General features: G+C 45.5%; 1 protein-coding gene and 1 long non-coding RNA gene across 2 annotated transcripts; both read right to left on the reverse strand.

Annotated features, from left to right (window-relative positions):
- Positions 1 to 7,098: 7,098 nt before the first annotated feature.
- On the reverse strand, positions 7,099 to 22,198 carry txnrd3 (thioredoxin reductase 3). The gene is made up of 16 exons (XM_036530661.1): positions 21,862 to 22,198; positions 19,885 to 19,945; positions 17,956 to 18,065; positions 15,307 to 15,414; positions 15,099 to 15,171; positions 14,773 to 14,892; positions 14,201 to 14,343; positions 13,555 to 13,670; positions 12,459 to 12,684; positions 11,671 to 11,763; positions 11,219 to 11,295; positions 10,025 to 10,181; positions 9,565 to 9,672; positions 9,326 to 9,421; positions 9,111 to 9,245; positions 7,099 to 7,597 (listed from the first exon to the last, which is right to left on the reverse strand). Exons 1-16 carry the CDS (start codon positions 21,970 to 21,972, stop codon positions 7,535 to 7,537), a joined length of 1,797 nt encoding a protein of 598 aa, XP_036386554.1. The 5' UTR covers positions 21,973 to 22,198; the 3' UTR covers positions 7,099 to 7,534.
- Positions 22,199 to 22,767: 569 nt separating this feature from the next.
- LOC118778704 lies at positions 22,768 to 24,610 on the reverse strand. Its single transcript, XR_005005014.1, has 3 exons — positions 24,391 to 24,610; positions 22,941 to 23,154; positions 22,768 to 22,825 (listed from the first exon to the last, which is right to left on the reverse strand). It is a non-coding gene; the product is annotated as an uncharacterized LOC118778704 (long non-coding RNA).
- Positions 24,611 to 24,934: the final 324 nt, after the last annotated feature.

Raw genomic sequence — 24,934 nt, forward strand, 5'->3', positions numbered from 1 at the left:
ACCTGCACAGATCTGCAGAGTCATATAATATCTGGATGGAGTGTGTGGGAGTGTGGGAGAGGGTTGACCTTGCTGGGAGAGTTTCTACCATGAGACATGCGATTTATCTTTCCTACAGCCCGAAGGACTAAACACCAAAATTGATATTTATTACCCAGTTTGCACAAACCTCATGCAGAGCTCGTCTTGCAAGGCAAATAAATTGTAATATGCCACCTTAATAGCTAGCATCAGATATTAATTCTGATATTTGACATACACAGAATGTTACAGTGTGACGCACATTGCTGCACTACAATGACCATCATAAACAATGAGACAATAATACACACCATGAAAGGACACAGTATGAAAACCTCTGGCTAACGCACAAACATTGATTATAGAAAATCAAAGGCCTAGACAAAAAAAATGACAGGCTTTTCAAACAGAAAGAATTCTTTTGAAGTTCTTGTTCACAATACAAAAATTGCCCCCTTTCATGCACGCACGCGCGCGCACACACACACGCGCACACACACACGAGGGATCAGTCTGGGTAGTTAGATGTTTAGCTGGTTTAGCTAAGTGATAGTATTAAGCCTTTGTACGTGTTTGAGGATTTGCTGTGGTTAGGTCGTGATTAAGGGGCCAGGATTAGTTTCACAGACAGAGAGAAGGCTGTAAACTGCATGGGCTGAATCTTAGGAGTCTGTGTTATAGAAGGCTGTCAAGCACAACTTCTGCAACAGATAAAACTAACAGCACAAAAATGTTACCCCACCTTCCCCGCTGTTCAGTATCGGGCCTCGGTCAGTGCTGGCACTGCTGCCAGACTCTGAAGGGTTCAGAGGGAATACATATACATATGTATCCACACACACTTTTTAATATATATACATTATATACATAATACATATACACACACACACACACACATATATATATATATATATTTTTTTTTTCTAGAATATTGAAGAGATGACATTTAAACAAAAACTATGCAGACCTCTGTCCTACTTGTAGTCTATCACTCTGTTGTTTTATGGAAAAAACGATAGCGAGCTGTATTGTATGCTTTGAATGTAGCAGTATTGAGTGTAATTGACAGGGCAAACATTACGTGGGTGATTTACTGTGTTTGAGAGAGCAGCTGTGCTGTACACTCATGGTGACCACGCAAATCCGCTGCGCGTGAGCAAACACCGGCTTCGCAGAGGGCCGTCCTCAGCTTTGTTATCAGTCAGAGTGATGGGTGAGACTGGGATTTGGAGCCAACCGCAGATTTGACTTAGACTGGCCCTGAAACTGTAAGCATTAACACAATCATTAACTGAAAGCAGAGGTAGTCAAGATATGGACTCATTTTCATGGGACATAAAGCAATAAAAATGAACATTGACATTGAACAGCCTCAGTCACCTGGACAGCCTTCATTTGCAGGCGTATTAAACGGTAGTAATTTATTTCCCCTCTCATCAAATATACTCAATTAGAGGTGTAGGGTAAGCAATTTAAACTACATACTGCCCTGATTTTCTTTCCTTATTACTTTTTTTAATCAGTCATTGAAACAATTAACCAGGATTTGGTAGAGACCAGCAGTAAGCTCTCTAAATGAGTGCTCATTTCCATGTCAGAACAGGATTGATAAATCCCAGGCTGAGAAACAAAAATATACCATTATCATATTCATATTTAAATGACACCACTTGCAAGCAGTATTGTTGAACTTCTATTGTTGCTATGGCAACCCATGCAGCTGATGGTGACCTCACAGAGTAAGCATTGGAGAATGGAGGGGCGGGGCCTGAACAGGCTCAGCCCCTTTGATGTGGGCCTTGTGATTGGACAGGGGAAGGCTCCTTGCTTATGGAGAGATGAAACAGGGATGAATGAGTCTGTTTTTTTGCTGCTGTCCTGTGATCTGTGGATGTGAATACACGCGTCCTTTAAAGGATAGGTCTGATCTTCCGTTGACAAAAATCTGACCTGAATGACACATTTTAGAATAATCAAATAATTTAATGTTCATACATCCTCCTCAGAGACAGCTGGCAAGGTTATGCAGTTCTGTCGGACTATGACTACCTGATGAAGGAAAACACCTCGCACATTACAGAGGTACATTGAGTTCAAACTTTGACATTTAACATAAATGTATTTATTATTGTAGTAATTTACTGGAATGAAAAAACTGAAGCTGTATTAGCTGTACTGTGGGTCACCTATCCGAGGTGTGCATTGACACAGAAAACTGGATTGCAGTAGGTTGGCCTAGAGCCCAGCTGAGTCAAAGCACACAAAAAATAGGGCTGTTTCTGTACAAAGAGAAAGGTCAAGTATGCAATATACCAAAGCACAGGTTGGCTGGGCATATCCCATGCCTACACAGCACCAAGACTCAGGCCAATTTTGGCAGTTCCAAAATAACCACAACAACACCAACCTCATTAGAAACATCCGTATTACATATCTTCAGTATCTGGCTTCATTTCACCATACAGATTGGGTACAATCCCATTAGGCTACACATTAGCCATTTTCACTCTCTTCCTTTCCTTCTGCTGACCCCTCCTTATTTTACTGTGGCATTACATCATCACTAATGGCCCAGTCCCGATTTTTATGTTCTCACCACTGGTGCTTGTAATATTCAGCCAACAGGCACAATAGTCATTTCATCACCTGTACCGGCAGAGGTGAGATGACACCCTGATGAAAAGGTTAACACAAACATTGCAACACAAGCTCAACAATAACACCTTGTATGTCAGCTCATGACAGGTTGGAATGGTAAAATGGTGAAGAAAGATAATACAGTTACTTGAGATCCAAGCTACTGCTTAGTGATCAGAACACTTGTTTAATACTATATAACCATTTAAAACCCATGTTCCCTTGTGAAGAAATACTTGCAAGAGCTGCTTTGAGGGATCCGAAGGATGGAACTCCCTCTCTGCAGCTGAACAGTATGAAAGAACTGTGGAATGCAAGGCATTCCCGCTTAGCATACCATGGTAAGGCGGCAGCTCATCACAGTAAATCCTGCCTTTATACAGCTATTCTGACTTTTTTTTTTTTTTTCAAAATACAGATAGATGTCATAATCTATCCAGTAACAATATAGAGGCGAGTCCCAGCCATTTAACCCTTGAAGTCCCACACACAAGGGTTTCAGAAGTTGACTTTAAATTAAAAATAGGCAGACGGGAAGAGTTAAGCTAAAGAGGTTTCACCGGGGAAGTGGTTAAACGTCCCTCTAGGGAAATTCTAAACGTGATCTAGTGCATTTTACTGCAGATAGGACATAAAGCCATTATAGTCTTGTATTTTAGAAATCAGCTACAGTCTCAGCTTATTTCTATTTTCAGCCAATTAGCTAGCCCCTTAGCTTACTAGTCATCAAATGTCTTAAATTGAAACTGAGCTTACTAGCTTGACAAAAATAACCACACCAAAATAAATGGTATCAACATACAAAAAACATTAAAATTAGCAAGTTAACCATATACTAGACATACTAAGCACTTACAGTCTATATGTCAGTACAAACACTTGCAAAACTATATCTGCAATTCAAATTATTGATATCAAAATGAAGTCATCCCAAAGCTGGGATACCTCACACAAATGGAAAAAGCACTATTCCAAAGCAAGCCTACTTTTTGCTTCTGTCTTGTGCAAGTTTGTCCAATGCTTACTCCTTAGTAGATGGCACATACTAATTCACATTTCAATGAGATTAGTGAGCAAAGTAGCATCAAGTACAAGAATATGAATAAAGATGTTCTGGGGCCAGGAGCAGTTCAGCAGAAGGCAACTACATCAGTAGAAGTGTGGTATACCATATAATTTTAGATTAGGAAAGCACAGCGGGTCAGTGGAAGTGTACTGTAAATTTGTCACACTTTGTACATTGGAACCATACAAAGATAATCCTGCCCCCTTTACACAGACATTTTAAACAACCATACTCTTATACAGTCTTAATATTAATTTTGAACCACTGGTTGCTGTACAGAATATGAGAAAGAAATTCTTTCAAAAGTACAAGCAACAGATGAGGACAGAATGAGTCATGGCAAGGCCACGTAGACTTAAACCGGTACTCTATATAAGCTAGAGGTAGTCTCAAAATCTTTGGACAGTCATGATAAAATCACTTTTGACTGCTGACCTTCACAAAATGTGTTCCGGTGCTTAATGTCATGAAGACGGGCAATCGGAGATAAAAGCTCTAATGCTTTTGGTGGTAACGTTACATTTAAATATCCTCTTTAGAGGAGTGGAATTGGATCACAAAGTGGCATGACAGCCCCAGAAGCATGAATGAAAACAGACAGAACCAAGCACAGAGCCCTGAGGGATACCCTGCCAGAAAGTGCCTGTCAGTTCTGAATCCATCCAGATGTAAATGTTTTATATGTTACACTGAATGATGTATGGGCTGTCCCAGTAACACAAACTAATCTCAGGACACTACAAAAGGGTTTTGTTACAAGATTTAAGTGCTGCATTTGGAAATTAATGGTATGACAAATAACTCCATAGATACTGGAGATTACAGGACAGAAAGGCACACTGACAGAAGGTAGGGATTGAGGGTAAAAAGGTAATATTTGACCCATTATATGCAACAAAATCAGAAAAATGGACCGTATGACTTTTATTGCCATAACATATGCACTACAAGTCAGTAAAAGCTCTTGATTTATTGTGACACTTGAATATTTGGTCATGGTGAGATTTGTGGTTAAACCAAAATTGCTGGGGTATTTTTTGAGTGCGCATATACACCTTTTGTATATTTTGACAACTGTACACCTGCCAAATTATCTGGCATCAGGTGTACCTGTCTGCCACAATTCAAGGAGGAATGCACCTGGTTTGGACTTTCTTCATGTTCCATGGTTAAAGCCCACACACAAGCCAGACCACTACCCACTTAAGTAATCACACCTACACAACTTGGCAGAAAGTTGACATATTCTATCTATATGCAACATTATGTCATCCCAATCAGGTACAGCAGGTACATACAGTCATTTAAATATAATCCATGAGCATGTTTTTTCGGCTAGCTTTCTTTACAATTAGAAAGGCCAGAACGTAATGTTTTCCCATTTAATTCCAATGTGTGAGTTAATTTCAATACTGTGACACCCTTCACAATTGAACTGTCAATAACAATGTTATGGTAAAGCGTTTGTTTGGCGATTTGAACCAAATAAGTGAACCAAATAAGCCAATAGAACCAAATAAGTGATGAAAACTCCCCTGCCGTTCGCCCCAGCATCGTGAATGTGACACGATTTTGCTCAAGTTTTATGCTGGTACAATTTTTTGATACAAGAGCAAAGGGGTTACCTTGGTACAAAGGCAATCTAAACAACCAGACCACACCAAAGCGTGCCAGGAAAGGTTATGCAGTGAGAAAATTAGTTCCAAGTCTGCACTGTGCGGGCCAAGTGAGATCAATATCGTAGATATCACCCAGATATTACTTACATTCTTGGCCGCAACACGTAGACATCTCCGCAAACAAGGACCAAGGTTGCTTAGCAACACACATTTACCTCCAAATACTAGCCAAACCGGCTATGTAGGACACACAAAGGAAACAAATGTAGCCATACGGTGAGCCTGCCAATGCGTGGCTTCCACATTCACTGCAAACAAAAGGTTCAGCACCTGTTAAACCATAGCTTGCGCAACAAGTGTCTGGGTGGAGAAGGGGGGAGGGCTAGGGGTACTTAAATTACGGCCATGGAAGTGTAAATTATGCAAACCGTGTTAACGCTGCAGCTCAGAGACGCATCCGCGACACCGAGCAGCCGAATTTCATCAACATCTGACGCGCAAATACACTTTCAACGGGCGGGTAAACTACTGCCACCCTAGAGAGTGACGCAGCTCTGATCCCCACAGTCAGCAAAAAGAATCTTGTTCTAGATTTAAACCCCCGATTTCAGTTTCAAGGAACTGCAGATGCTGACAGCAACCTTATCACTCACCTGCTTAACTCACGGTAAAACCTGGCATCAGCTTTCGAAACGTTCACTGGCAAACGCAGCACCGTATCAGCTGCAACTGACATTTGTTTTTCTTTCCCTTCTATCAATTTATCAGAGCAGAACTGTACATCCACAAGAAATGAACAATCAGAACCATATTGCATGTTTTTATTTATTTCAGTAAGAGTATTGCTCTACAAGGAATGATGCCAGCACAATGGTAGCTACACTTCTGACAGGCCTCATTGCTCTATAAGAGCACAGTACAGTGCGGATTTAACTCTGAAATACTGTCTTCACAATTCAGACTACTTATCAGATCAGATACATTTTACATACATACCCCAAAAGCAAATAAACAGCAACAGTGAAATCAGAATGATACAAATAAGCATTAATTTATTTTTTATTTTAAATGAAAGTGTTTAAAAACAAGAAACATTCATACTATGTATCTCAATATTTTTTTTTTTTTAATCGACAGAACCGACCTAGTGAAGAGTAGCTCTGAGACAGCACAAACCAGGTAGATCTGTGTGAAAGTTAACGAAAAGGAGCCCCTCTCAGCTGAATGTTCAGAGTCCCCCACCAAACACGCGTTTCACACACAGCTGTCATGGCTTTCCGCTCTCGCGCACCTTTTGGTCAACACTTTGGTAGAGGTTGGTAGAGGGAAGTGCTTTTCAAAACTAGGACGACCCAGGGCTGGAAAGGGGGGGGGGCGTTCGAGTGGCTAAGTGCTTTTAATAGAGAAAGCTACATTTCCTCAGATGTGCAGCTAATTGAATGATTTTTCACAAACTTAAATAGGAAAGTAACACAGAAATAATAATAATAATGATGATGATGATGATAATGCATGCCTGGAATGTTGAACTGATGGCTTAAACTGACTCAAAGACGCTATTGTGGACACACACCTTGGAAACAAACGAGGCACTTCCACACCTACCAAAGGCAAGGGTCCGACCGGCCCCGGTGGAAATTCAGAGCACGATAACATTCAGTCACCTCCTGGTTGAGCCGGCAGCTCAGTCATGATAAAAGGGGGGGGGGTGTTTGAGGGGGATAGTGGGGTGGGGGTTTGGGGGTGTTTGGGGGGGGGGGGGGGGCGTGGCAGAAGAAAGGGTTGGACGAAGTGGTTTAGGCCCCACGTCAGCCCAGGGAACATCGGTCCTGACCCACCGCAGTAGCTGGGTTACGGGCCAAGACGTCAAACGGCACCGCAAGGGTGCATTTTCTGGGCGTGGCGAGGGCCAAATTCAGCAGAGTAACCCCGCTGTTTAACAGGCTGTCCCGCAAGCGATCTCTCCCTTCTCTCTCTCCGAATCTGACCCCGACACGTCTGCGCTTATTCACCCTCCGTGATCTTTAAGGTACGGCACTCGAAAGCGTCGTACCCGACCGCTTTCTCCGAGTTTGCTCTCGTCTCTTCGATTTACCTGAGAATCAGTGCCTCTGAGCGCAGAGAGAGGAGGGGCGGAGAGGAGCGGATCAGCGCAGGACGGGACAGCCCGTTAAAGCAGCAGGGTTTAACCTCAGCAACCCGCCTGAGTGATGTCACCTCCCGATCGTTTCGTCACCTCCATCGTGGTGTAGATCTGTCAGAGACACAGGGACAGCAGCGTCAGTCAGCTCCTTCTCTCTGGCACTCCCCATATTGCAGACAAACAGAGCAGAACTTCCACCTGCCTCAGCTTGTGCAACACAGCGCTGCTACACTGCGCTGCAAACCAAGTATAACTTGAGCAGGAAATCATTTTAAATGGTTGACTACGCTTAAGTGCATCAACTCACAAAATGGCATACCCACAGGGTACCTCTCAAGACACTGCGTGTTTACACATAAATGCTGTGCTTTCAACCTTGAAGTACCAGTCAGGCATTCTGTTGCCGATACATTTCCAAACAAAAGAACGGACAACGGCACACTGAACTAAACCCACAACGGGTGACCCAACACCCAGTGTGAAGCAAGATTCTGCAACATGTAAAAAAAAAAAAGTGCCCATGACAGAGAATATAGGGTTACTCAATGTAGTTATGCAATAAAACCACAACCTCCTGTTATTCGGCACGGACGGCAGCTTTGGGAATGTCTTCTGAGGGACAGAGGGACCCGTTTGCTCTCTGGAGGGCAGATACGGGGACACTCTCTTTCGGTGTTTGGACATTTAGACTGGCCTGTGAGCTTTGTTCTCAAACACATTTACCCTTCCGCACAACCAATTCCAGAAATCACGAGTGAGGAGAGTGGGGGTGCGGTGGGAAAACACAGAAGATCAAAGCCCATTCCACCGGGAGCCTCTGAGGGAGAGCGGGTTCTTTCCTGGGTTATTAACCTGCTGCTGACATGATTTCTCTCTCACCCTCTAATTAATGCCAGCGAGTTCTCAGCTGGTGAGGTGCGTCTGATCAGCCATTTTTCCATGTCTTTGTCTGTTCATCAACACCTCTGGGAGCCAACAAGTGCACACCGGGCCCATCTCAGAGACAGCCTCTGCACCGGGGCTGGAGAGGGGAACCCGGTCTCTCACTCACACACGCAGCTGTTTTACACAGTCCGCTACAGTGAAGCGAGGGCTGGCTGCTGGACAGGCGTGGCCTTGCCGACCCAATCCGGGTGGCTCGCAGGCACCCGACGAATCGCAGGTGCCTGGCAGCAGTGAAACTGCTCTATCCACGCATCTGCCCGAGAGGATGACTACCTGACCATTCCCCCACAGGGAGTGGGAGGGAGAGGGAAGACAATCTGTTGTGCTGCTGTGGGCTCCCAGTGTCTGCTGGCCGATGACATGGCTGGGATCGAACCCGGACCACAGGGCTCAGCCTGCACTCAAGGCCTTGCTGACTGAACCACTCAGGAGCCCATATTCAGCCATTTTAAAGCCGTGCTTTAGTAGTTTGAATGTTTGTTTTACTGGATTTCCTGAGATCAAAAAATGTTAGTCCTAGCCAAAATCAAAAGCAATTCCTTCCCTTCACTGAGGCTTTCCACATTAAATACAACGTAAAAACCTGACGCTGCTGTCAGAATGGTTTCTCCTGCCAGCTTCATTACGACTCCTACTGAGGAGAGCTGACAGTCTGGCCCAGGTGAGGGCGGGCAGGTACCTCAGCACAGGTAGGGTGGATGCCGATGGTGTTGTCCAGCTGTTCCTTGGTCATGCCGCACTTCATAGCGGCTCCGAAGCCCTGCGTCACCTCCCCGGCGTTGGGACCCAGGTAATGGAAGCCCACCACGCGCTCCTGATGAGAGACCAGCTGCGTTAGGACGGCGTAATGAGAAAGTAGTGACAGACACAGACACAGAGACAGATAGAGCTTACATTGTCCAGCTTGTTGCAGATGATCTTGGAGTAGCACTTGTTGTTATCCCTGTTGGGGACGGTGAACTCCAGAGGCCAGAACAGGCTGTGGTATACCTACAGAGGGGGAGACACACATTAAAACACAGCAGCGACCAGAGCTCTAACATCACACATGAACAGCCAATTATAAATCTACCACAGAGAGAAGCCCAGGCCAAGCCAGTGACTGCTGGTCATACAAGCCTGACAGGATTTACCTCAATGTTGTCCTGTCCGTACATCTCCAGAGCCTTCTCCTCAGACAGCCCACAGGAGCCATACTCCAGAGGGGTGAACACGGTGGTGGGGACGTTGACGTAGTCGCACTGCGCACACACACACACGCGCGCACAAATACACACAGGTCAGGTGCCATGTTTTTTTTCTTTACACCTGCCTTCCCCTGAAGCATGATGTCAGATTAAAGGCATTCTGATTTTACAAAAGTTCCTCTGGACACCCAAAACCCCCCACCAATAAGACTTCTGAACTTCTGAATGAGCGCAAAAAGGATAACTGAACAAGCAACATCTGATGCAGATATTTTTGCTTGAAGGTGGTTGCGAGACCAGAATTCAGAGTCCGGTATTAGGCACGTTTTAAATCAATGAAGCCTGACGGAAACACTACGCATTAAGGACCTTTAGCCTCCTCACCCCCCCACCCTTCGCCCCCTACCTTGATGGTGGAGCCCGCGAACAGCCTGCGGGCCAGCAGCTTCCCGGCCTGGATGGCCACGGGAGTCAGCTCCCACTTCCCCTCCAGGATGTCCCCAATGGCGTAGACGTGCGGCACGTTGGTCTGCTCCTCCTCATTCACCGGGATCTTCCCGTTCCTGACGAGCGCAAACAAAACGGAAGAGGAACGTAAAAGGAACGTAAAAGCAACGTTTGCAGGACTCTGCCACTCAGCACGGCCCCCTGCCGCGGAGTACTGCGGTCTCTCCTGTCCGGGGACTGTTTATGTAAGTTCGCTACATAGCTAAATCTGGTGCAACTAATGTTTTGTTCATGGTTCCTGCTTAAAAAAAACTGAACTACATAGAGGAGAGACGCTCTTGTCCAGAGCAACTTACAAAAGGTGTCTACTAAAACAGCATGAAACATTGCACAAACAGAACACCGCTAACCAACAAGCATTACTGCCAAACATAAGGTTGCAGGTGAGTGGCTAGATCAACATGCAAGCAAACTGCAATATATATACCGCCTAAGGACAAGACCATTCCAAACACAGTGCCAACACATGCACTGAGGCAAACCTCCACATACATAATTTAATTACATAAAACCATGAAGTACACTAACAGGTATGAAGGAAACACTTCCTCACTGCACTGCAGTGTAGGGGGAAGCGTTATAAGGCTGACAGACTGAAGGAGGGGCGAGTGCAGGCGCTAACAGCATTAGCCGCGCACCATCAAAGCGCGGATAGCAGCTATGCGCAAGAGTGAAGGGATCAGATCAAACCGCACAGGCCTTTACACAGTGTGACCGCTTTGCATGTGACTGGGGCAGCCCAGAGTTCAGCAGCCCACATGGTCCCGGCCGCCGTGCTTTTAATCTCGCCCCCGCCACCCCCTCCCCCCACCCCATCTGTAAGGGGTCAGCAGGACCAGACCGACCAAAACACGCACACCTCCCCCCCACCAAAAAAAATTAATGCCGCTACTCCTGAGCTGCTCCTGTATGACTGCAGCCCTCGTGGTTAGGGTAACCCCCCTCCACCCCTGCCGGCCCCCCCCTTCCTCACTGCTCCCCCTCCCTCCCTGACCGCTCGCTGTGCTGAATCACGCTGACTGCGGTGCCTGCAGGAAGCTCTTTAAAGGCACAGTCCACCCGTAACTCTGAGTGAAAGAGGAACACCGCTCACTTCTCGTTGACTTTGACTCCCGCCTTGTCCAGGCCGATCTTCCCAGTGCAGGCGTCCCTGCCCACGGCGATCAGCACCTACAACCACAAACCCGGATTAGGGTACAGCCTGAGGGACGCTCTGTTAAAGAGTAGCCACAGAAGTTAAATCTTACAGCACCCACGGCTTAATCTCCTATTGTATTTTTTTTCCCCATCTGTGTGAGGCACGTTCCTATGTATGGCATTTGGGTGACCCTTGTATTGAATGTAAATTCGTGAGATTACTCAGCTTTTAGGAAAGGCAGAAATACAGATTTTACAGCAACATACTATTAAGGGTAGAACAAGGTGTGCAGTCTGCATGTGAGACTGCTCTGTGTGAGAGCTCTTACTGCAGATTACACAACTTGTATTGTCTCACTAATGACTGGAGTAGTGAATAAAGTCATAAATAACGCTGACAGTGCTCACAGTGTTATACTCCCCCTCGATGACCTCATCCGTCTCGGTGGACTTGGCTGTCACCTTCAGCCTCCCTGGCGTGCCTTTCTCCAGCTCCTCCACCTGTCGGGCAGGTCACACGGTGAGACACCACGCACGTCAGACCTTTTCTCCTCTACCTGACAGAGCGCCAGAGGTATCGAGTCTCCTGAACTGCTGCTGACCTGCTATGCTAAAGAATACAATCTCTCTAAATGATTAAAAACCAACTGAACTCACGGGTGTCCAATTAAATGTATCAATCTTATAATGTGAATTTGATGTGTGGTTTGCGCTGTCAAATGGCTTAATTAACACTGCCCCTTCACAAACACTTAAAAACCATACACACATATTAAACAATCAGCTACTGCTCCTATAAACCTCAAACTGGAGTGCTACTGAAAGATATCAGCAGTGTAGGACAGAAGTATAGCATAGCGGTAGGGAGCAGTGCTTGGAATCAAAAGGTTGCTGGTTCGATTCCCTGCTGGAGAACTGTAATTGAGAATTGAGAACTGCTGTATCCTTAGGCAAGGTACTTAACCCAAAGTTGCCTCAGTAAATATCCAGCTGTACAAATGGATAACGTGCAAAACTGTAACCACTCTGGATAAGAGTGTCTGCTAAATTACAATAATGTAATATAATGTACCTATAAACGATGTAAATCACTGAATAAGAGCATCTGACACAAAAACAGTAATGTATTGTACTGTTAAAGCTGTTAAAGCAACGAAGCTTTGGCCTTCAGTTCAACCCCCTGCCCCCCTCCTAACCTTGGTGGGGATGAACTTCCTGAGGAACTTGACCCCGTGCTCCTCCATGTGCTGGCCGGCGCGGTTGGCCATGTCCTGGTCGAAGCCACGGAGCAGGATGGACCGCACCATGACCGTGACGTCCAGCCCCAGGCCCGCCAGGAAACCGGCACACTCCAGTGCCACGTACGAGGCGCCGATCACCAGGGTCTTACCGGGACAGTACGGCAGGGAGAACAGGTCGTCACTGCAGGGGGGGACACAGAGGGACAGGGCCGGTCAGCTTCCTATAGCCACCACCTCATCATTTCTCAAATTTACACATGGAAAAGTACTCAACCCCCTCCCCCCACCCCCATCACCCAACTAGGATGGATACACTTCTGTTCTTTTGTGCTGGAAGTCGCTCTGGGTAAGAGCATCTGCTGAATGAATGTAATGTACTAAGAAAGGATCAAAGGGGGGAAACTCAATCCAAGGCAGATTTTTACATCGGGGTGGGAGATCTCATTTTCCCCGTCCATTTGAGGTAATCAGGGCTTGAATCTTTCAGAAGAACAGCACATTGGCAAGGTTCATGAATTAGGCATCATTCTGTGAATTGATTTCGCCGAGTCACCGTTACAGGACGGCGGGCATCAACATTACACTGCCTTGGCATCCTCGGCACCCTGGCATGACACAGCGCCACAGCGTCCTGAGGCACTGACACTTCTACCCACAATGCCACAGCGTCCTGAAGCACTGACGTTTCTACCCACAACGCCACAGCGTCCTGAGGCACTGACACTTCTACCCACAACGCCACAGCGTCCTGAAGCACTGACACTTCTACCCACAACGCCACAGCGTCCTGAAGCACAGACACTTCTACTCACAATGCCACACCTTCACATGCGAGGTGGAGAATGGCTAATACACCCATAACCAGTGGGAAAACCCAATCTGACTGGTTTCAGTAAATAAATCTTGTTGCAGGAACTGACATGTAAAAACGTAAAACCCATAACCAACAGCAGCCGATCCCCGCCTCCGAGACTGACACGGCGGAGAACGAAGCAGGCAGGATCCCCCCGTGGCCATGGAGACCAGCCCTGCGGGGGGTGGCAGCGCTCACCTGGTGATGCACAGCTCGCGGTCTCCCGGGATGCCCAGGTAGCGCGGGCGCTCTCCGGTCGCCAACACAAACTTGGCTGCCGTGTGGAAGGTCTCCTTTCCGCGCTTGTTTGTTGCCTGCAGACGCACGGTCATTGGCACAGTTACAGCACTGCTCACATTAGCCCGAGCACACAGTCAGGGAACCAATGTTTTAAAACTAAAGAGTTTTAAAGATCATATGGCATCTCTCATGGGATTACAAAAACCACCACTCTCACTGCTGAAATCCCCATTAGTAGAGGTAAAAAAAAAATATCCCTGAACTCTGACATGACATTTGAAACCAAGAAAATGAAAGGAAAATCCATCAATAGTGCCTGTTTAGTGGGATAACCACACTCAGATTTACAGCCTATGACTAAAGTAAAAAAAATCACACTCTGAATTTACTGTATTCACACTGTGGAGCAATTAATTTATTCACCATTAACCACTGACCAAAATCATTCTCACAAGCAAATGTAAACTGAGTTTAAATTAATCATGATCTAAATCTACACTGGCCACTGAATCCCCCCCTAATCCCACTTGCACCAGCCTGGGGTGGATAAAACCTCCTCGTGTGCAGAGGTCTCTGTGGCCGGTGCGGGGAGCGCGCCGCTGACCTTGATTTTGTGTGGCTCGATGAACTCGGCGTAGGAGTTGACGTAGTTGACGCTCTTGTCCCGCAGCTGGACCCTGTAGCCCCAGTTGAGGGAGCCGATGTAGTTGTTAACGGCCGTCTTCATCGTCTCCCAATTGTGCTTTACTGTAGGGAAGAAAGGGGAAAAAAACACAAATCAGACCTCATCCTTCTAGGGAAGACTCTCCCCAGCACTGGTCAGCGATGATCACATTTAAAATAGAGAGAACAGACCTTCTCTGTACTGACCGCACTGTACCAGCAGACCACTTAACGTTCCCCTTATAGCTGTCTTTTTGCTTGTGTGAGATCTTGGGCCACACAGCACCAAAACAGTAAAATCAAACATAAATGTTAGGCTTTCAAATGGTGAAACCCAATCCGTACAGTTATGCCAACCGGGGTGCATCCTGCAACAGCCGATTCCTTAAGGTCGTACCTGGTATGTTTTACACACTCCCTACGCATGCTTAGCACGGACCTCCTGTCCGGTCTGTGGAGCACAGGGGGTCCACACGCCCCTGAGAATGGCCTCCTGTTTCAGCCCGCCCTCACCTGCCTCGTCGAACTCCCAGCCGAACTTGCGCGCGTCCTGCAGCGCGGTCCCCAGCAGGGCGGTCTGGTGCATCAGCTTCTTAGGGATGCAGCCCACGTTCACGCACGTACCGCCCAGACCTGCAGGGGGCAGCGCACGGGGAAGACGTGTCAGGCTCTGCTCGACTTCACATGGCACACGCACAGCAGGGGAGAGGGGTGGGAGAGAGGGGGAGGGACAGGGTAGAGGGAGACAGAAGGGAGACAGAGGGAGAGGTAAGAGAGGGAAAGGGGAGAGAGGAGGAAACAGAGGGGAGAAGGAGGGAGAGGCGTGAGCTGTATCCTACCCCAGGTGGTTCCTCGGGGTGTGGGGACGACGTAGTCCAGGACCATCACCTTCTTCCCTAGTAGCGCCGCTTCCTGTCAAAGCAAACATTTCTGAGGTTGAAACATTAAAGAGGTACGAAAGGCACCAACAGAAAGACAAGGCCCTGTGGAATGTGTGTGGCTGCACTGTGGAGAAGAGTACGTGCGAAGACATGACCTGTGACACACCTTAGAGCAGGCCAGTCCCCCCGAGCCTCCCCCGATCACGATGAGGTCATAATCATAGGCCTCGCTGTCTCCGCCCAGCAGCTGCTGCAGAAGGCCGTCCTTGTGAGCCTGCGGGACAAGAATGAGCAACGTGTAACCATGACAATAATTACGACTGTAAATTCCATTCGGGTTATGGGCTGGGTGACACTGTGCAAAATATCAACTTTTCAGCCTTTGTGTCTTTACGAGGGTGTGTGTGCGCACTGTTTCACCTGGATTTTCACAAGTGATTTTACAGCCACACACGGATTCAAAGGACGTGCGGCAACCTCAGTATTTATTGCCAAATCTTAACATAGTCAATATCTGTGAGTTACTTTAAAGAAAAGGCCTTTTTGCTGGAGTAGAGAACATCTGGAACTAGTGCTGGGATAAATGTACTACACTGAACTAAATTAAAAACACTGATGTGCTATACTTAAACTTTGTTTCTTTAGTGGATCCAGCGTTTTAAAATGAGAAGCACCGCTCCGATGGAACTGGCTGGTGTGCTCAAATTTGCAAATGAAACCCATTTAGAGCTGCTCGTGCTGGTGCCATTTTTCAGGCTGGGACTTTCCAACGAACACTGCATTAAGATCCCAAAAAAAAAAAAAAAAAAAAACACAATGCATTCATGCAACGATTCATTCAGCATGCAATGTGTTCCCCCCCCCCCCCCCCCCCCATTTCGGCCACACTGCAGTGACCACCAGACAGCAGTATCCCATTACTATACTACACAAGTAAATGCCAAGTAAACTATAATAAATTAGCAAACTGGCATGCTAATTGCTAGCCAACACCATTTAACAGCTAGAAATCTAGCTGGCCAGCTATGTGTACAGCATTAATTGGTAAATAAAAAGTGCTCATCACTATTACTTGTCAGGAATGGTTCAATCTCAACCATTGCTGCTCTATGGAACAGACACCAGTGCCCATATCAATGTCACATTTACCGACAATCAATTCACTACATGTCCCTCGGAGAGGCTCATTTTACTCCCATTAAGAGGGAACAGAGGGGTGGAGTTAAAGGCAGGCCCGTCAGTGCAGGCGTAGAAAGGATTTCCTCTCCTGGCACAGGCTTGGTGACCTCACTTCCTCCCCTCCCACTCTCTGCTCACTCCTGCAATGAGCTGATGAGGTGCTCGCTTTATTTCCTTAGCAACCACCAGACTGATAGCGGTGCTGGCTCATTACAGCTTCATACTGCTGGGTCTCCTCACTGACGCAGCCCAAATGCAGGCATTGCACACCGACAGTGACTAATAAAAAAATAAAAAAATCTAATTACTTGCTCCCAAGATAACCTGACTCTTCACTAGCAGAAAAAATTACTTTTGGAAATATCAACTATTATTAACCACCAATGAATGTTTTTGGGCGACAAAGCCAGATGTATGAACATTGTGGCTACTTAGAAATACTGTCAGCAGGTTGAGGGAAAAGCACATGTACCAGGCTCTGGATAAGCCCTGGTGCAGCACTGGAGTGTAAGTGGCCGTGTGCAGATCTGAGGACAGCCGGATTTAGAAGTGGCCTTTTTCATGTAAATCAAAGCTGGAGCTCCTGCCTGCAGGCTGGGCTGTGATATCACCAGCACTCTGCCGCTGACGCACTCCACTACGTGGTTTTGTTTCCAATTTAATCAGCACATCTCTCACGCACCGTCATGCAAAGCAGGTGCGTGCTGCTTTTACCAATGACTGTTCACATCCTCACAGACACAGAACAGGAAGACGGATTTCCTCAAAGCCACGCCCACACAGACAGACACACACTTAAGTATTTACACAGGTCTGTGCGCTTAATACACACACAACTGCGGATTGAGGAAAGTGACACAGAGCAGCCAACTACAAGAAAAACGAATGTATTCAAAGATATTCAAAACTATGCTGCTTGACATGCAAATGTGCCAAGCATGCCCTGAGACTATACACTTCACATTGTGTCTGACAAAGACCAAATAATGACAACACAATGGGACAAGTTATAGGGAAGAAAACTGCAAAAATGTCCATAAGGTGATATTAACAATGAACAGCATTTCAACTGTGACAACTGTTTTACTTACCTACATGCCTGTGAAATTGCAGTGCGCTACTCAAAAATGGTCTGCTCATTGATCTATGACCACTCTACAGCTGCTGAAAGTGTAAAGCTCTATTTCTGCATGCCATTCCAAATAAAAAACACCAACCTTGCACTCAAACTTAATTTGAAATCTCTGATGAAAAAATGATCACACAACAGTACACGTTTGTGGACCTTGTAGTGTGTCTCAGTGCTTCATGAGCTCGGTCTGCTGCTCAGAGGCTACGCTGCTGTAACAGAAATACAACACAATCTCCCTGTATGAGGCGGATTCACGATGCATCACCTCCTTATTGCTGGAATCCCCTATAGCATCAAGTGTCGTGAGTGATCTTTTAGAATTGAACAGGCCTTTGAAACGCTGCGCTTTGGGGCACAGTAGCATGTGGATGTGCTGACTGTTCACCCATCAGACAGAGCTCTCATAGTGTAATCTCATAATCATATTTCCTATCTGTGGCGATAGCTGCTGCGCTCCCCTCCCCGCGGTGGGAGAGGCGGGGCGTATCCCAGCCTGCACTGTACCTGTATTGTCTTGTCACAGCCGCCGACGTGGGTTTTGTTGATGAAGACGTTTGGGACAGTCTGCTGGCCTGTGATCTCATGCAGTAGATCCTGGTAGTTGGATCCATCGTCTGAGGAGACCAAATTCAGGAGTATCAGTTAGGGCTGTAGGGTTCCCCACCACAGCAACTCCCTCCCTCTCTCTCTAGTCCCCCGCCCCACCCCACCTCCTTCAGAAATGCAATCTTATTTCATTTCCTTCCTGTTAAAATGTCTGAACAGCATGCACATTTCAGCTTAACAATCTGCAAAAATGTCCCGGAGGAGGAAAAATCCCACAGAGCTGGGACCTCCCTCATTTATCAAACCCCCCTGCATAACGTCAACATAGTTCTTGCAGCTGTTGACAACCTCTACGTACTAAAGTCAATCATGTACTACAGAGTCTATTTGCATAAGCTGTACGAACAGCGGAGAGCAGGGGAGCCAAGATAAAGGGACTGCAAGCAGGGTAGCGATAGCAGCTGAAAGATGTGGAATTCAGCCAAAATGTGTAGACGCAGTGACTCAGCAGCTTCAGTGACCGCCTGTGGTGGGATGGCAGTCCACTCTGTGATGTGAAACATTAACGTCTTGGCTATGCGGCAGAACAACGTTCACCGTCATGGGGACACAGATAGGCCCTGTCATATTGCTCAACAAATAACAGGGCCTCAGATACTTCCACATATCATGCCCCGTCCTCTTCCAGGAGGGGATTTAACTACTGGAAGGAACAAAAAGAAATAGGATATTCACTTTAACAGGGCAGCCTGGCAAATTCTGCATTTGAAACATGAGGACTTCCTCTTTTATCAAAAGCATGAATTTAACATGGCATCTCTGAGCCCCTCATATCTCCAGCTACACAGAAAGGCATTTCGGTACTTTCTCTTAACAGCATCCAGCCCTGACACAGAAAACCCAAGAGGGGGAATGACACAGCAGAATTTACCCTCCCCAGGGTCTCTCCCCTATGTGCAGACCCTAACATGACAGAATAAAAAACCCCTCCCTTAATTACATTTTCTACTTAATTACAAATTTCACCATGCAGTACATCACAATCTATTGGAATGGACTGAAACAACCTTAAAAAGCCTCTTAAATGTATGTCTTAAATAGGATTGCAGCTGCACCACCTTCACCACATCTTATGAAGTACCTCAGTCCCTCTGGACCATTTGCCGGTGTAACCGCACAGTTACACACACACACACACACACACACACACACACACACAGGAGAAGGGACAATAAGCACGGCACTTGTTCACAATCAGTGCATTCATATCACACTTACAAATCTTATTAGAGTCACATGACCTCTTGTTCCAGACACAGATAAAAGGTGAAACAGGAGAAGCCAATTACCATCACAGTAACCAGTATGTGCAGAGAAGCAGATGTAAACACAGATTGTGTCCACACATATATGCATGTATGGGGGCAGGAGTATATAATGTATACACATGTAATAGACAAGATATCACTTCAGACACCAAGAATCAAGGCACGATATCCAAGCACCGAAAAATACAGTCACTGAAAAAAAAGCAATGAAAAACGAATAGGTGCTGATCTGAACAGTGTCTTGCAAAGAGAATCTCTTCAGATCTGAAGTAAACAGCCCATAGCCTGGTGGGCTAAACAGGAAATTAGATCCGTTCCCACTTCTATGACGTATCCCTGACTATAGCTTTGAACATGGGTTAATGATGAATGCTAGCTCACTGGCATGATGTTCCTTATCTGTTAAGGTTCATATTTCATTTCACTTTGACAAGTTTCTTCCTGGTTTTATGGTGGAGATTCTGGGCTCTTTATTGGGCGGATGTGCTATACGCTAAGAGCCGTATATCTGACTGCATTTTCAGCTACCCTACACCCCCATTTCCCTTCTCACTCTTACCCATTAAATCCAGCTCCACCACGTTACATTTCACATTCAGCTCCTTGAACAGATCCTTCACCTGGAAGACAAGCCAAAAGAAAACAAGTGTTACCACACAGAGTGGATTAAGAAGCTTCTGGACTGGAATTTGTGAATTATTCAATGTCAAATATACACAAAAACCCTGACAGAAAGGAAATTTCACATGCACATTTCAGTAATAAAAATCTCCATTCACTTTGTACCCCCACCTGGCCATCCTAACACCTGCTCCTCCTTGCAGAGACTCCGTATTTAAATGCATGGCTTTTATTTTTCATTTAAACTGCATGGCTGAGACCCTGCAAAGCCTCCAATTTCAGCCTCAGCAGTATTTCTCCACAATCATCAGCCTTTTACATCGTAAGCCTCACTGTACTGACACAGGCAGACAACTTGCTGCCTCCTTACAGAACCTATGCTGAAAATTACAATGCTCAAATACATATACTTTAGGAAAGGGGCCATGAATATCACTGGCAATATTTTTACATGTAACACGGGAAGCTGGACTTGTGTGAGCAGTCTGTACCGGGAGGGGGACAGACATGCTGAAAAGGCAGCTCACAGTTGCAGGTCAAATTGTTAGAATCCTTTGGATTCTGGTCAGACTCCGTCTACCTTTTCTACACAAACTTTTCTCTGGAAAAAAATCCAATTACAATTCTTCTCATTGGGCCCGACAGACTGTGGCATAAAAATGTCTACATCAAGAGATTCACATTGGTCTATCAAAAACAAAAACCAGAATTCTCAACCAGACACCAGATCATGAATGACAGCTATGTTGGCCTTCTAACCTCTTCCTCGTGCACCCTTCCCATGTGTGGTTTAATGTTTGCTTGCTAAGAATGGATGCCTACAACAAAGAACTCTTCTCTGACAGCCACATGCTAGGCTAACTGAACATTATAATGTGAGGAGGAAAACGTCCTATCGCTTTTCAAAATAAACAACTAGCTAATTAATTAGTTAAAATACATTAGAGCTAGCTAGCCACCACCTTTCCATATTATGCATCTGTCTTGTTTATACAGCTACTTAACTAAGCGACATAAAGGGTTACATGGTACTTGGTGCTTGGTTTTGAACTCTGAAATCGAATTTAAGCAAAATATTCTTGAGGGCTAGCTAGCTCTCTGGCCACATTTGTCTGTATTACCCAATAAGTCAATCGAGTCAATCTTGGCCTCAAGCACCAAAGAAACAAACAACAGCTTTCTTTGCTAATTAAAAGGCAAGAATTAACACTACCAAAAGAGTATACATTTGAGTTATATTTTCTATATTTTATTTTAGATATTATATTTATAACATTTATTCATACACACACACACACACACACCACAGCCAGCTATCTTGACATGAGACGAGTTAAGCTATCCAAGTGTACCCTGCTAAAGTAACGCTGTCAAAATATCGCCCTACCTGCTGAGAACCACCGGCGCACGGCGAGCTAGCTAGGCTATCATTAACTGCACACTGGAATTCCTTGCCCCGATTAGCACAAGATGAAAACTATGCAAAATACCCAGCCAGCCATATCCAAGTGAAATTACAAACGTATTAGCTAACCCTAACCCTAAATTAGCCTGAGCGGGTGGGGGATATGCTCACAGCCGGCAGAATATCCGAGATCTTCCGCCGCCGCCGAGGGTAAAATGTCAGCCGGGTGGGCGACTCGTTAGCTGGGTAGCTAACGTTACCCAGCTTCACCAGCTAAGTGCGGATGTGTTACAATGTTTAGTAAGAACACTATACTATATGACATTTATATTACAGTGTGTATAAAGGATACTACGTATATAACATACGTTTCGGTAAGTTAGTACCCAAGACAACCGGCCAAAGACGCGACAAAACTTCACCAAATACCTATCAAACCTTAGCTAATTAGCGAGCAGGCTAACTCGCCGACAAGCTGGTGGCAACGAGGGAAACAGCGCTTTCACATACCTTCACACAATAGGGACAGTAGCTTTTACTGAAGACCAGGACTCGGCTCGACTCGATGAGCTCCTGGATGCGGGATTTGATCTCGTCCCGTCCGTTTCCAGTCGGAGGCATAGCTAACTAGCTAACTAATTTAGCAGCACTTGTTCTTCGTACGTCTTAACTTTGCCCTCGGTATTGACTGTTGCGGACTGTTATACGTCGAAGACGACACCAAAGACTGTCTTCGCTCCAACGAGCTGGCTCAGTCAGCTACAAGCGGACTCCTCGGAAGATTTTGCTTACTAACGTTACGTTAGCGCTACAGGTCAAATGAGTCCACCTTCGCCATCTTCAGCCGGCGGCGCAAACCCCGCGAAACGCCGCGCACTTGATCTTATGCGACCCAAGAAGGACGCGGAGGCGTCTGCGTATATGCCTGACCGCGTGCATCGGGTTACATTACATAACCTTATACACACAACATAACTATTACTGTTTACGCTATTATTATTAATTTACGTTAAAATTAGGTAATACTTCATATCTAACGTCATTGCGTTTATGTTTCGTACGACTGTCTTTAGGACCTTCAGGCAACCTTTAAGAACAGCTATATCACCGAGCGTGCCTCAGCACTTTAACCGTGGTACAGTATCTCAGAGCCGTCTATAGAGAGAGTTTGGACAACCCCAATATAGGGTGCCATTTTGTAACCTTAAGTCCGAAGGTTCTACAGTGCGTTCCTATGTACTAACATGCTATGTCGAAGTAAAACACTGTTTTCGCCACTAACAGGCTCATGCATGTTATTATAAGTGTTGTACAAGAGGGCCAGGATCCCGAAAAAAATACTCCCGTGCCTGTGTACCCCAATAACTGCAAAGAAACCGTAAAAGTATCGGTAGTAAGTTGTAGAAGCAGTCAGTGTTTACCTTTCTCTTCTTCCGTTCCCTCACGCAGATTTTCTTTTGCCTTTGTTTGTTTGCTAAGTCAAAAGAAGAACATTTTAATCACAAGTGTGATATGTGTATTATTCATTGATCACTTGCTAAATTAAATTAAAACATTGAGAAGAGAACCTCTCACTTGAACATAATTACCTGATTGAACTTCAAGACATGTCGCACAGTATGGATGGTCCAGGCAAATAGTTTTCGATGGTTCGCATGGTTCATGTACTGCCCTGCTCCGCTTTGTCTGTCTCCCGGGGAGCTTTGGTGGGCTGAAGACAAACTGGGTGGGAACAGCATTTGGCCTCAGTTTTCTCAGGCCATCAATTCTGTTGCATTCGTACTGTGTGATGTCGAAGTGATCCTGCAAAAGGAAAAAAATAGACAAACATTTACTTTTAAATGGGTGTGTAGAAGCTCTCCTTGTGTGCACCACGGGCAATTCTACTAAGATATCAGGCACAAATTTTCAGTTAAAAATCCTGATTAATTCAATGTGGTGGCAGGGGTTATTCTGGAGACATCTTCCTTAAAACTGAGACAGAAGTAGCTGCAAAGATAAGGACCTACCCATGTTCCTCTGACATTGGGTTATGCACGCAGAGTCCACATCAAGGATTTAACCTGAATGGCAGGATGTCAGACTAGTGTCAGAGTAGCACACCCACGAATAAGATGCGTAGCTCTTCTGCTTAGGAGAGCAGCAGCTCAAAACAACACAGACTCACAGATTAACAATCCTCCAGTCTTCTTCAAATCCGTCTTCAAATCCCTCTAACATTAACCTATCCATCTACTATGTCGCTCATAGTAAGGTATTGTTAGCATAAATTACACTACAATAAATAAATAAAATACATTACAATAAATTGCATAAATTTTGCAGACCGCCTTGCACTACTAAGAAAACTATAAGCATTTCGCTACCCATAAAAATGTCACTATCAACTTCTGAACTCCTAAATAAAGTAACTCAACGTAAGAATTCCTTACAGTGATTTTATTGCCTTCTCTGTATTCGTAAATAAACATGCACATCATGAGAAGGCTATCTGGCGATCACGACTGCGTATCCAAATATACTGTACAAACGTAAACAAAGTCAATAAAATGCAAACGTTTTCTCCACGTAGTTACTGCCAAAAAAGACGTGCTTTATTTCTATTAAAACATTAATTATATTGGTCTTAGGCTATGTAAATTCATAAGGCCATTAGAGACACTAATGGTGCGTTTCCACCAAGCAGTACAGTACAGTTCGGCACAGTATGGTACGCAATTATTTGTGTATTTGCGAACCGTACCGTACTGGTTTTTGGTACCCTTCTGCTGGGGTACCACGCTGGTGGTACGGTTTGTAAAGGATGGAGCTCCACCCACTGCCGTCCGCTGATTGGTCGACAGAGAGTCGTCACTTCCGTGCGACAACGTGAACGCACTCGGGCTGTCAACATTAACGCGTTAACGCTCGTTCGCGATTAATCTGGAAACTTTAACGCGTTAACGTTTTACCGTAAATTAATCATATTAACAAGTTTGACCGCAACTCCCCTCCGTAATTCCGTATGGTTTGTAAAGGATGGAGCTACAATATACTTACCTCACACAAGAAAGAGTTGTCATTCGCCTTCCAATCTTTTCTTCGAACCTTCACCTCCCATATTTTCCTGCGTTCCGGATCGCGGGGGAAACGGTGCATTCGTTTCCCCCTGTTTGACTGTGTGCTGCAGCCATACGCTGAACAGCATGGCATTTTAAAATTTGTTTTATACACTTAATGCACCTGAGCAACACCCGTTATCGCGAATGGGCACTGTTTAGGTGACAACATGGTACCCATGAGTCACGTGCTAGTCCCCGAACCAATCATAGTGCGGAACAGTTGACACTCGAGTTGTCCAAACTCTGTATACACGGCTCTGCAGTATCTGTAGCGTCAGCGTCATCTTGCGGTACAAGGGTGAAAGTGAGAATGCGCTTCAAGCGTTACAGACTCGATTACAGCTCAGTTCATAACCCTAATCAGATTGAAAACTTCACTCTTTATCAAATTCAATCCACAGAGTGAAAGGTGCAATATTATCTGTAACTGGAGGAAATCAAAACAGTTTTCATGTGTACAGGGAACAAATTTTTTGCATATA

This window comes from Megalops cyprinoides, chromosome 6 (assembly GCF_013368585.1).
Source record: "Megalops cyprinoides isolate fMegCyp1 chromosome 6, fMegCyp1.pri, whole genome shotgun sequence".
Classification (NCBI taxonomy): Eukaryota; Metazoa; Chordata; class Actinopteri; order Elopiformes; family Megalopidae; genus Megalops; species Megalops cyprinoides.

What these genes read in the sequence shown, in the direction of transcription:
- txnrd3 (XM_036530661.1), bottom strand. Translation starts at nt 21,972, where the DNA reads ATGCCTCCGACTGGAAACGGACGGGACGAGATCAAATCCCGCATCCAG. An exon ending in GGAGTCAAAGTCAACGAGAA is followed by an intron (nt 10,182 to 11,218) that starts GTGAGCGGTGTT and finishes TGCGCTCGTCAG; the next exon opens with GAACGGGAAGATCCCGGTGA. An exon ending in ACGGACAGGACAACATTGAG is followed by an intron (nt 9,422 to 9,564) that starts GTAAATCCTGTC and finishes CCCCCTCTGTAG; the next exon opens with GTATACCACAGCCTGTTCTG.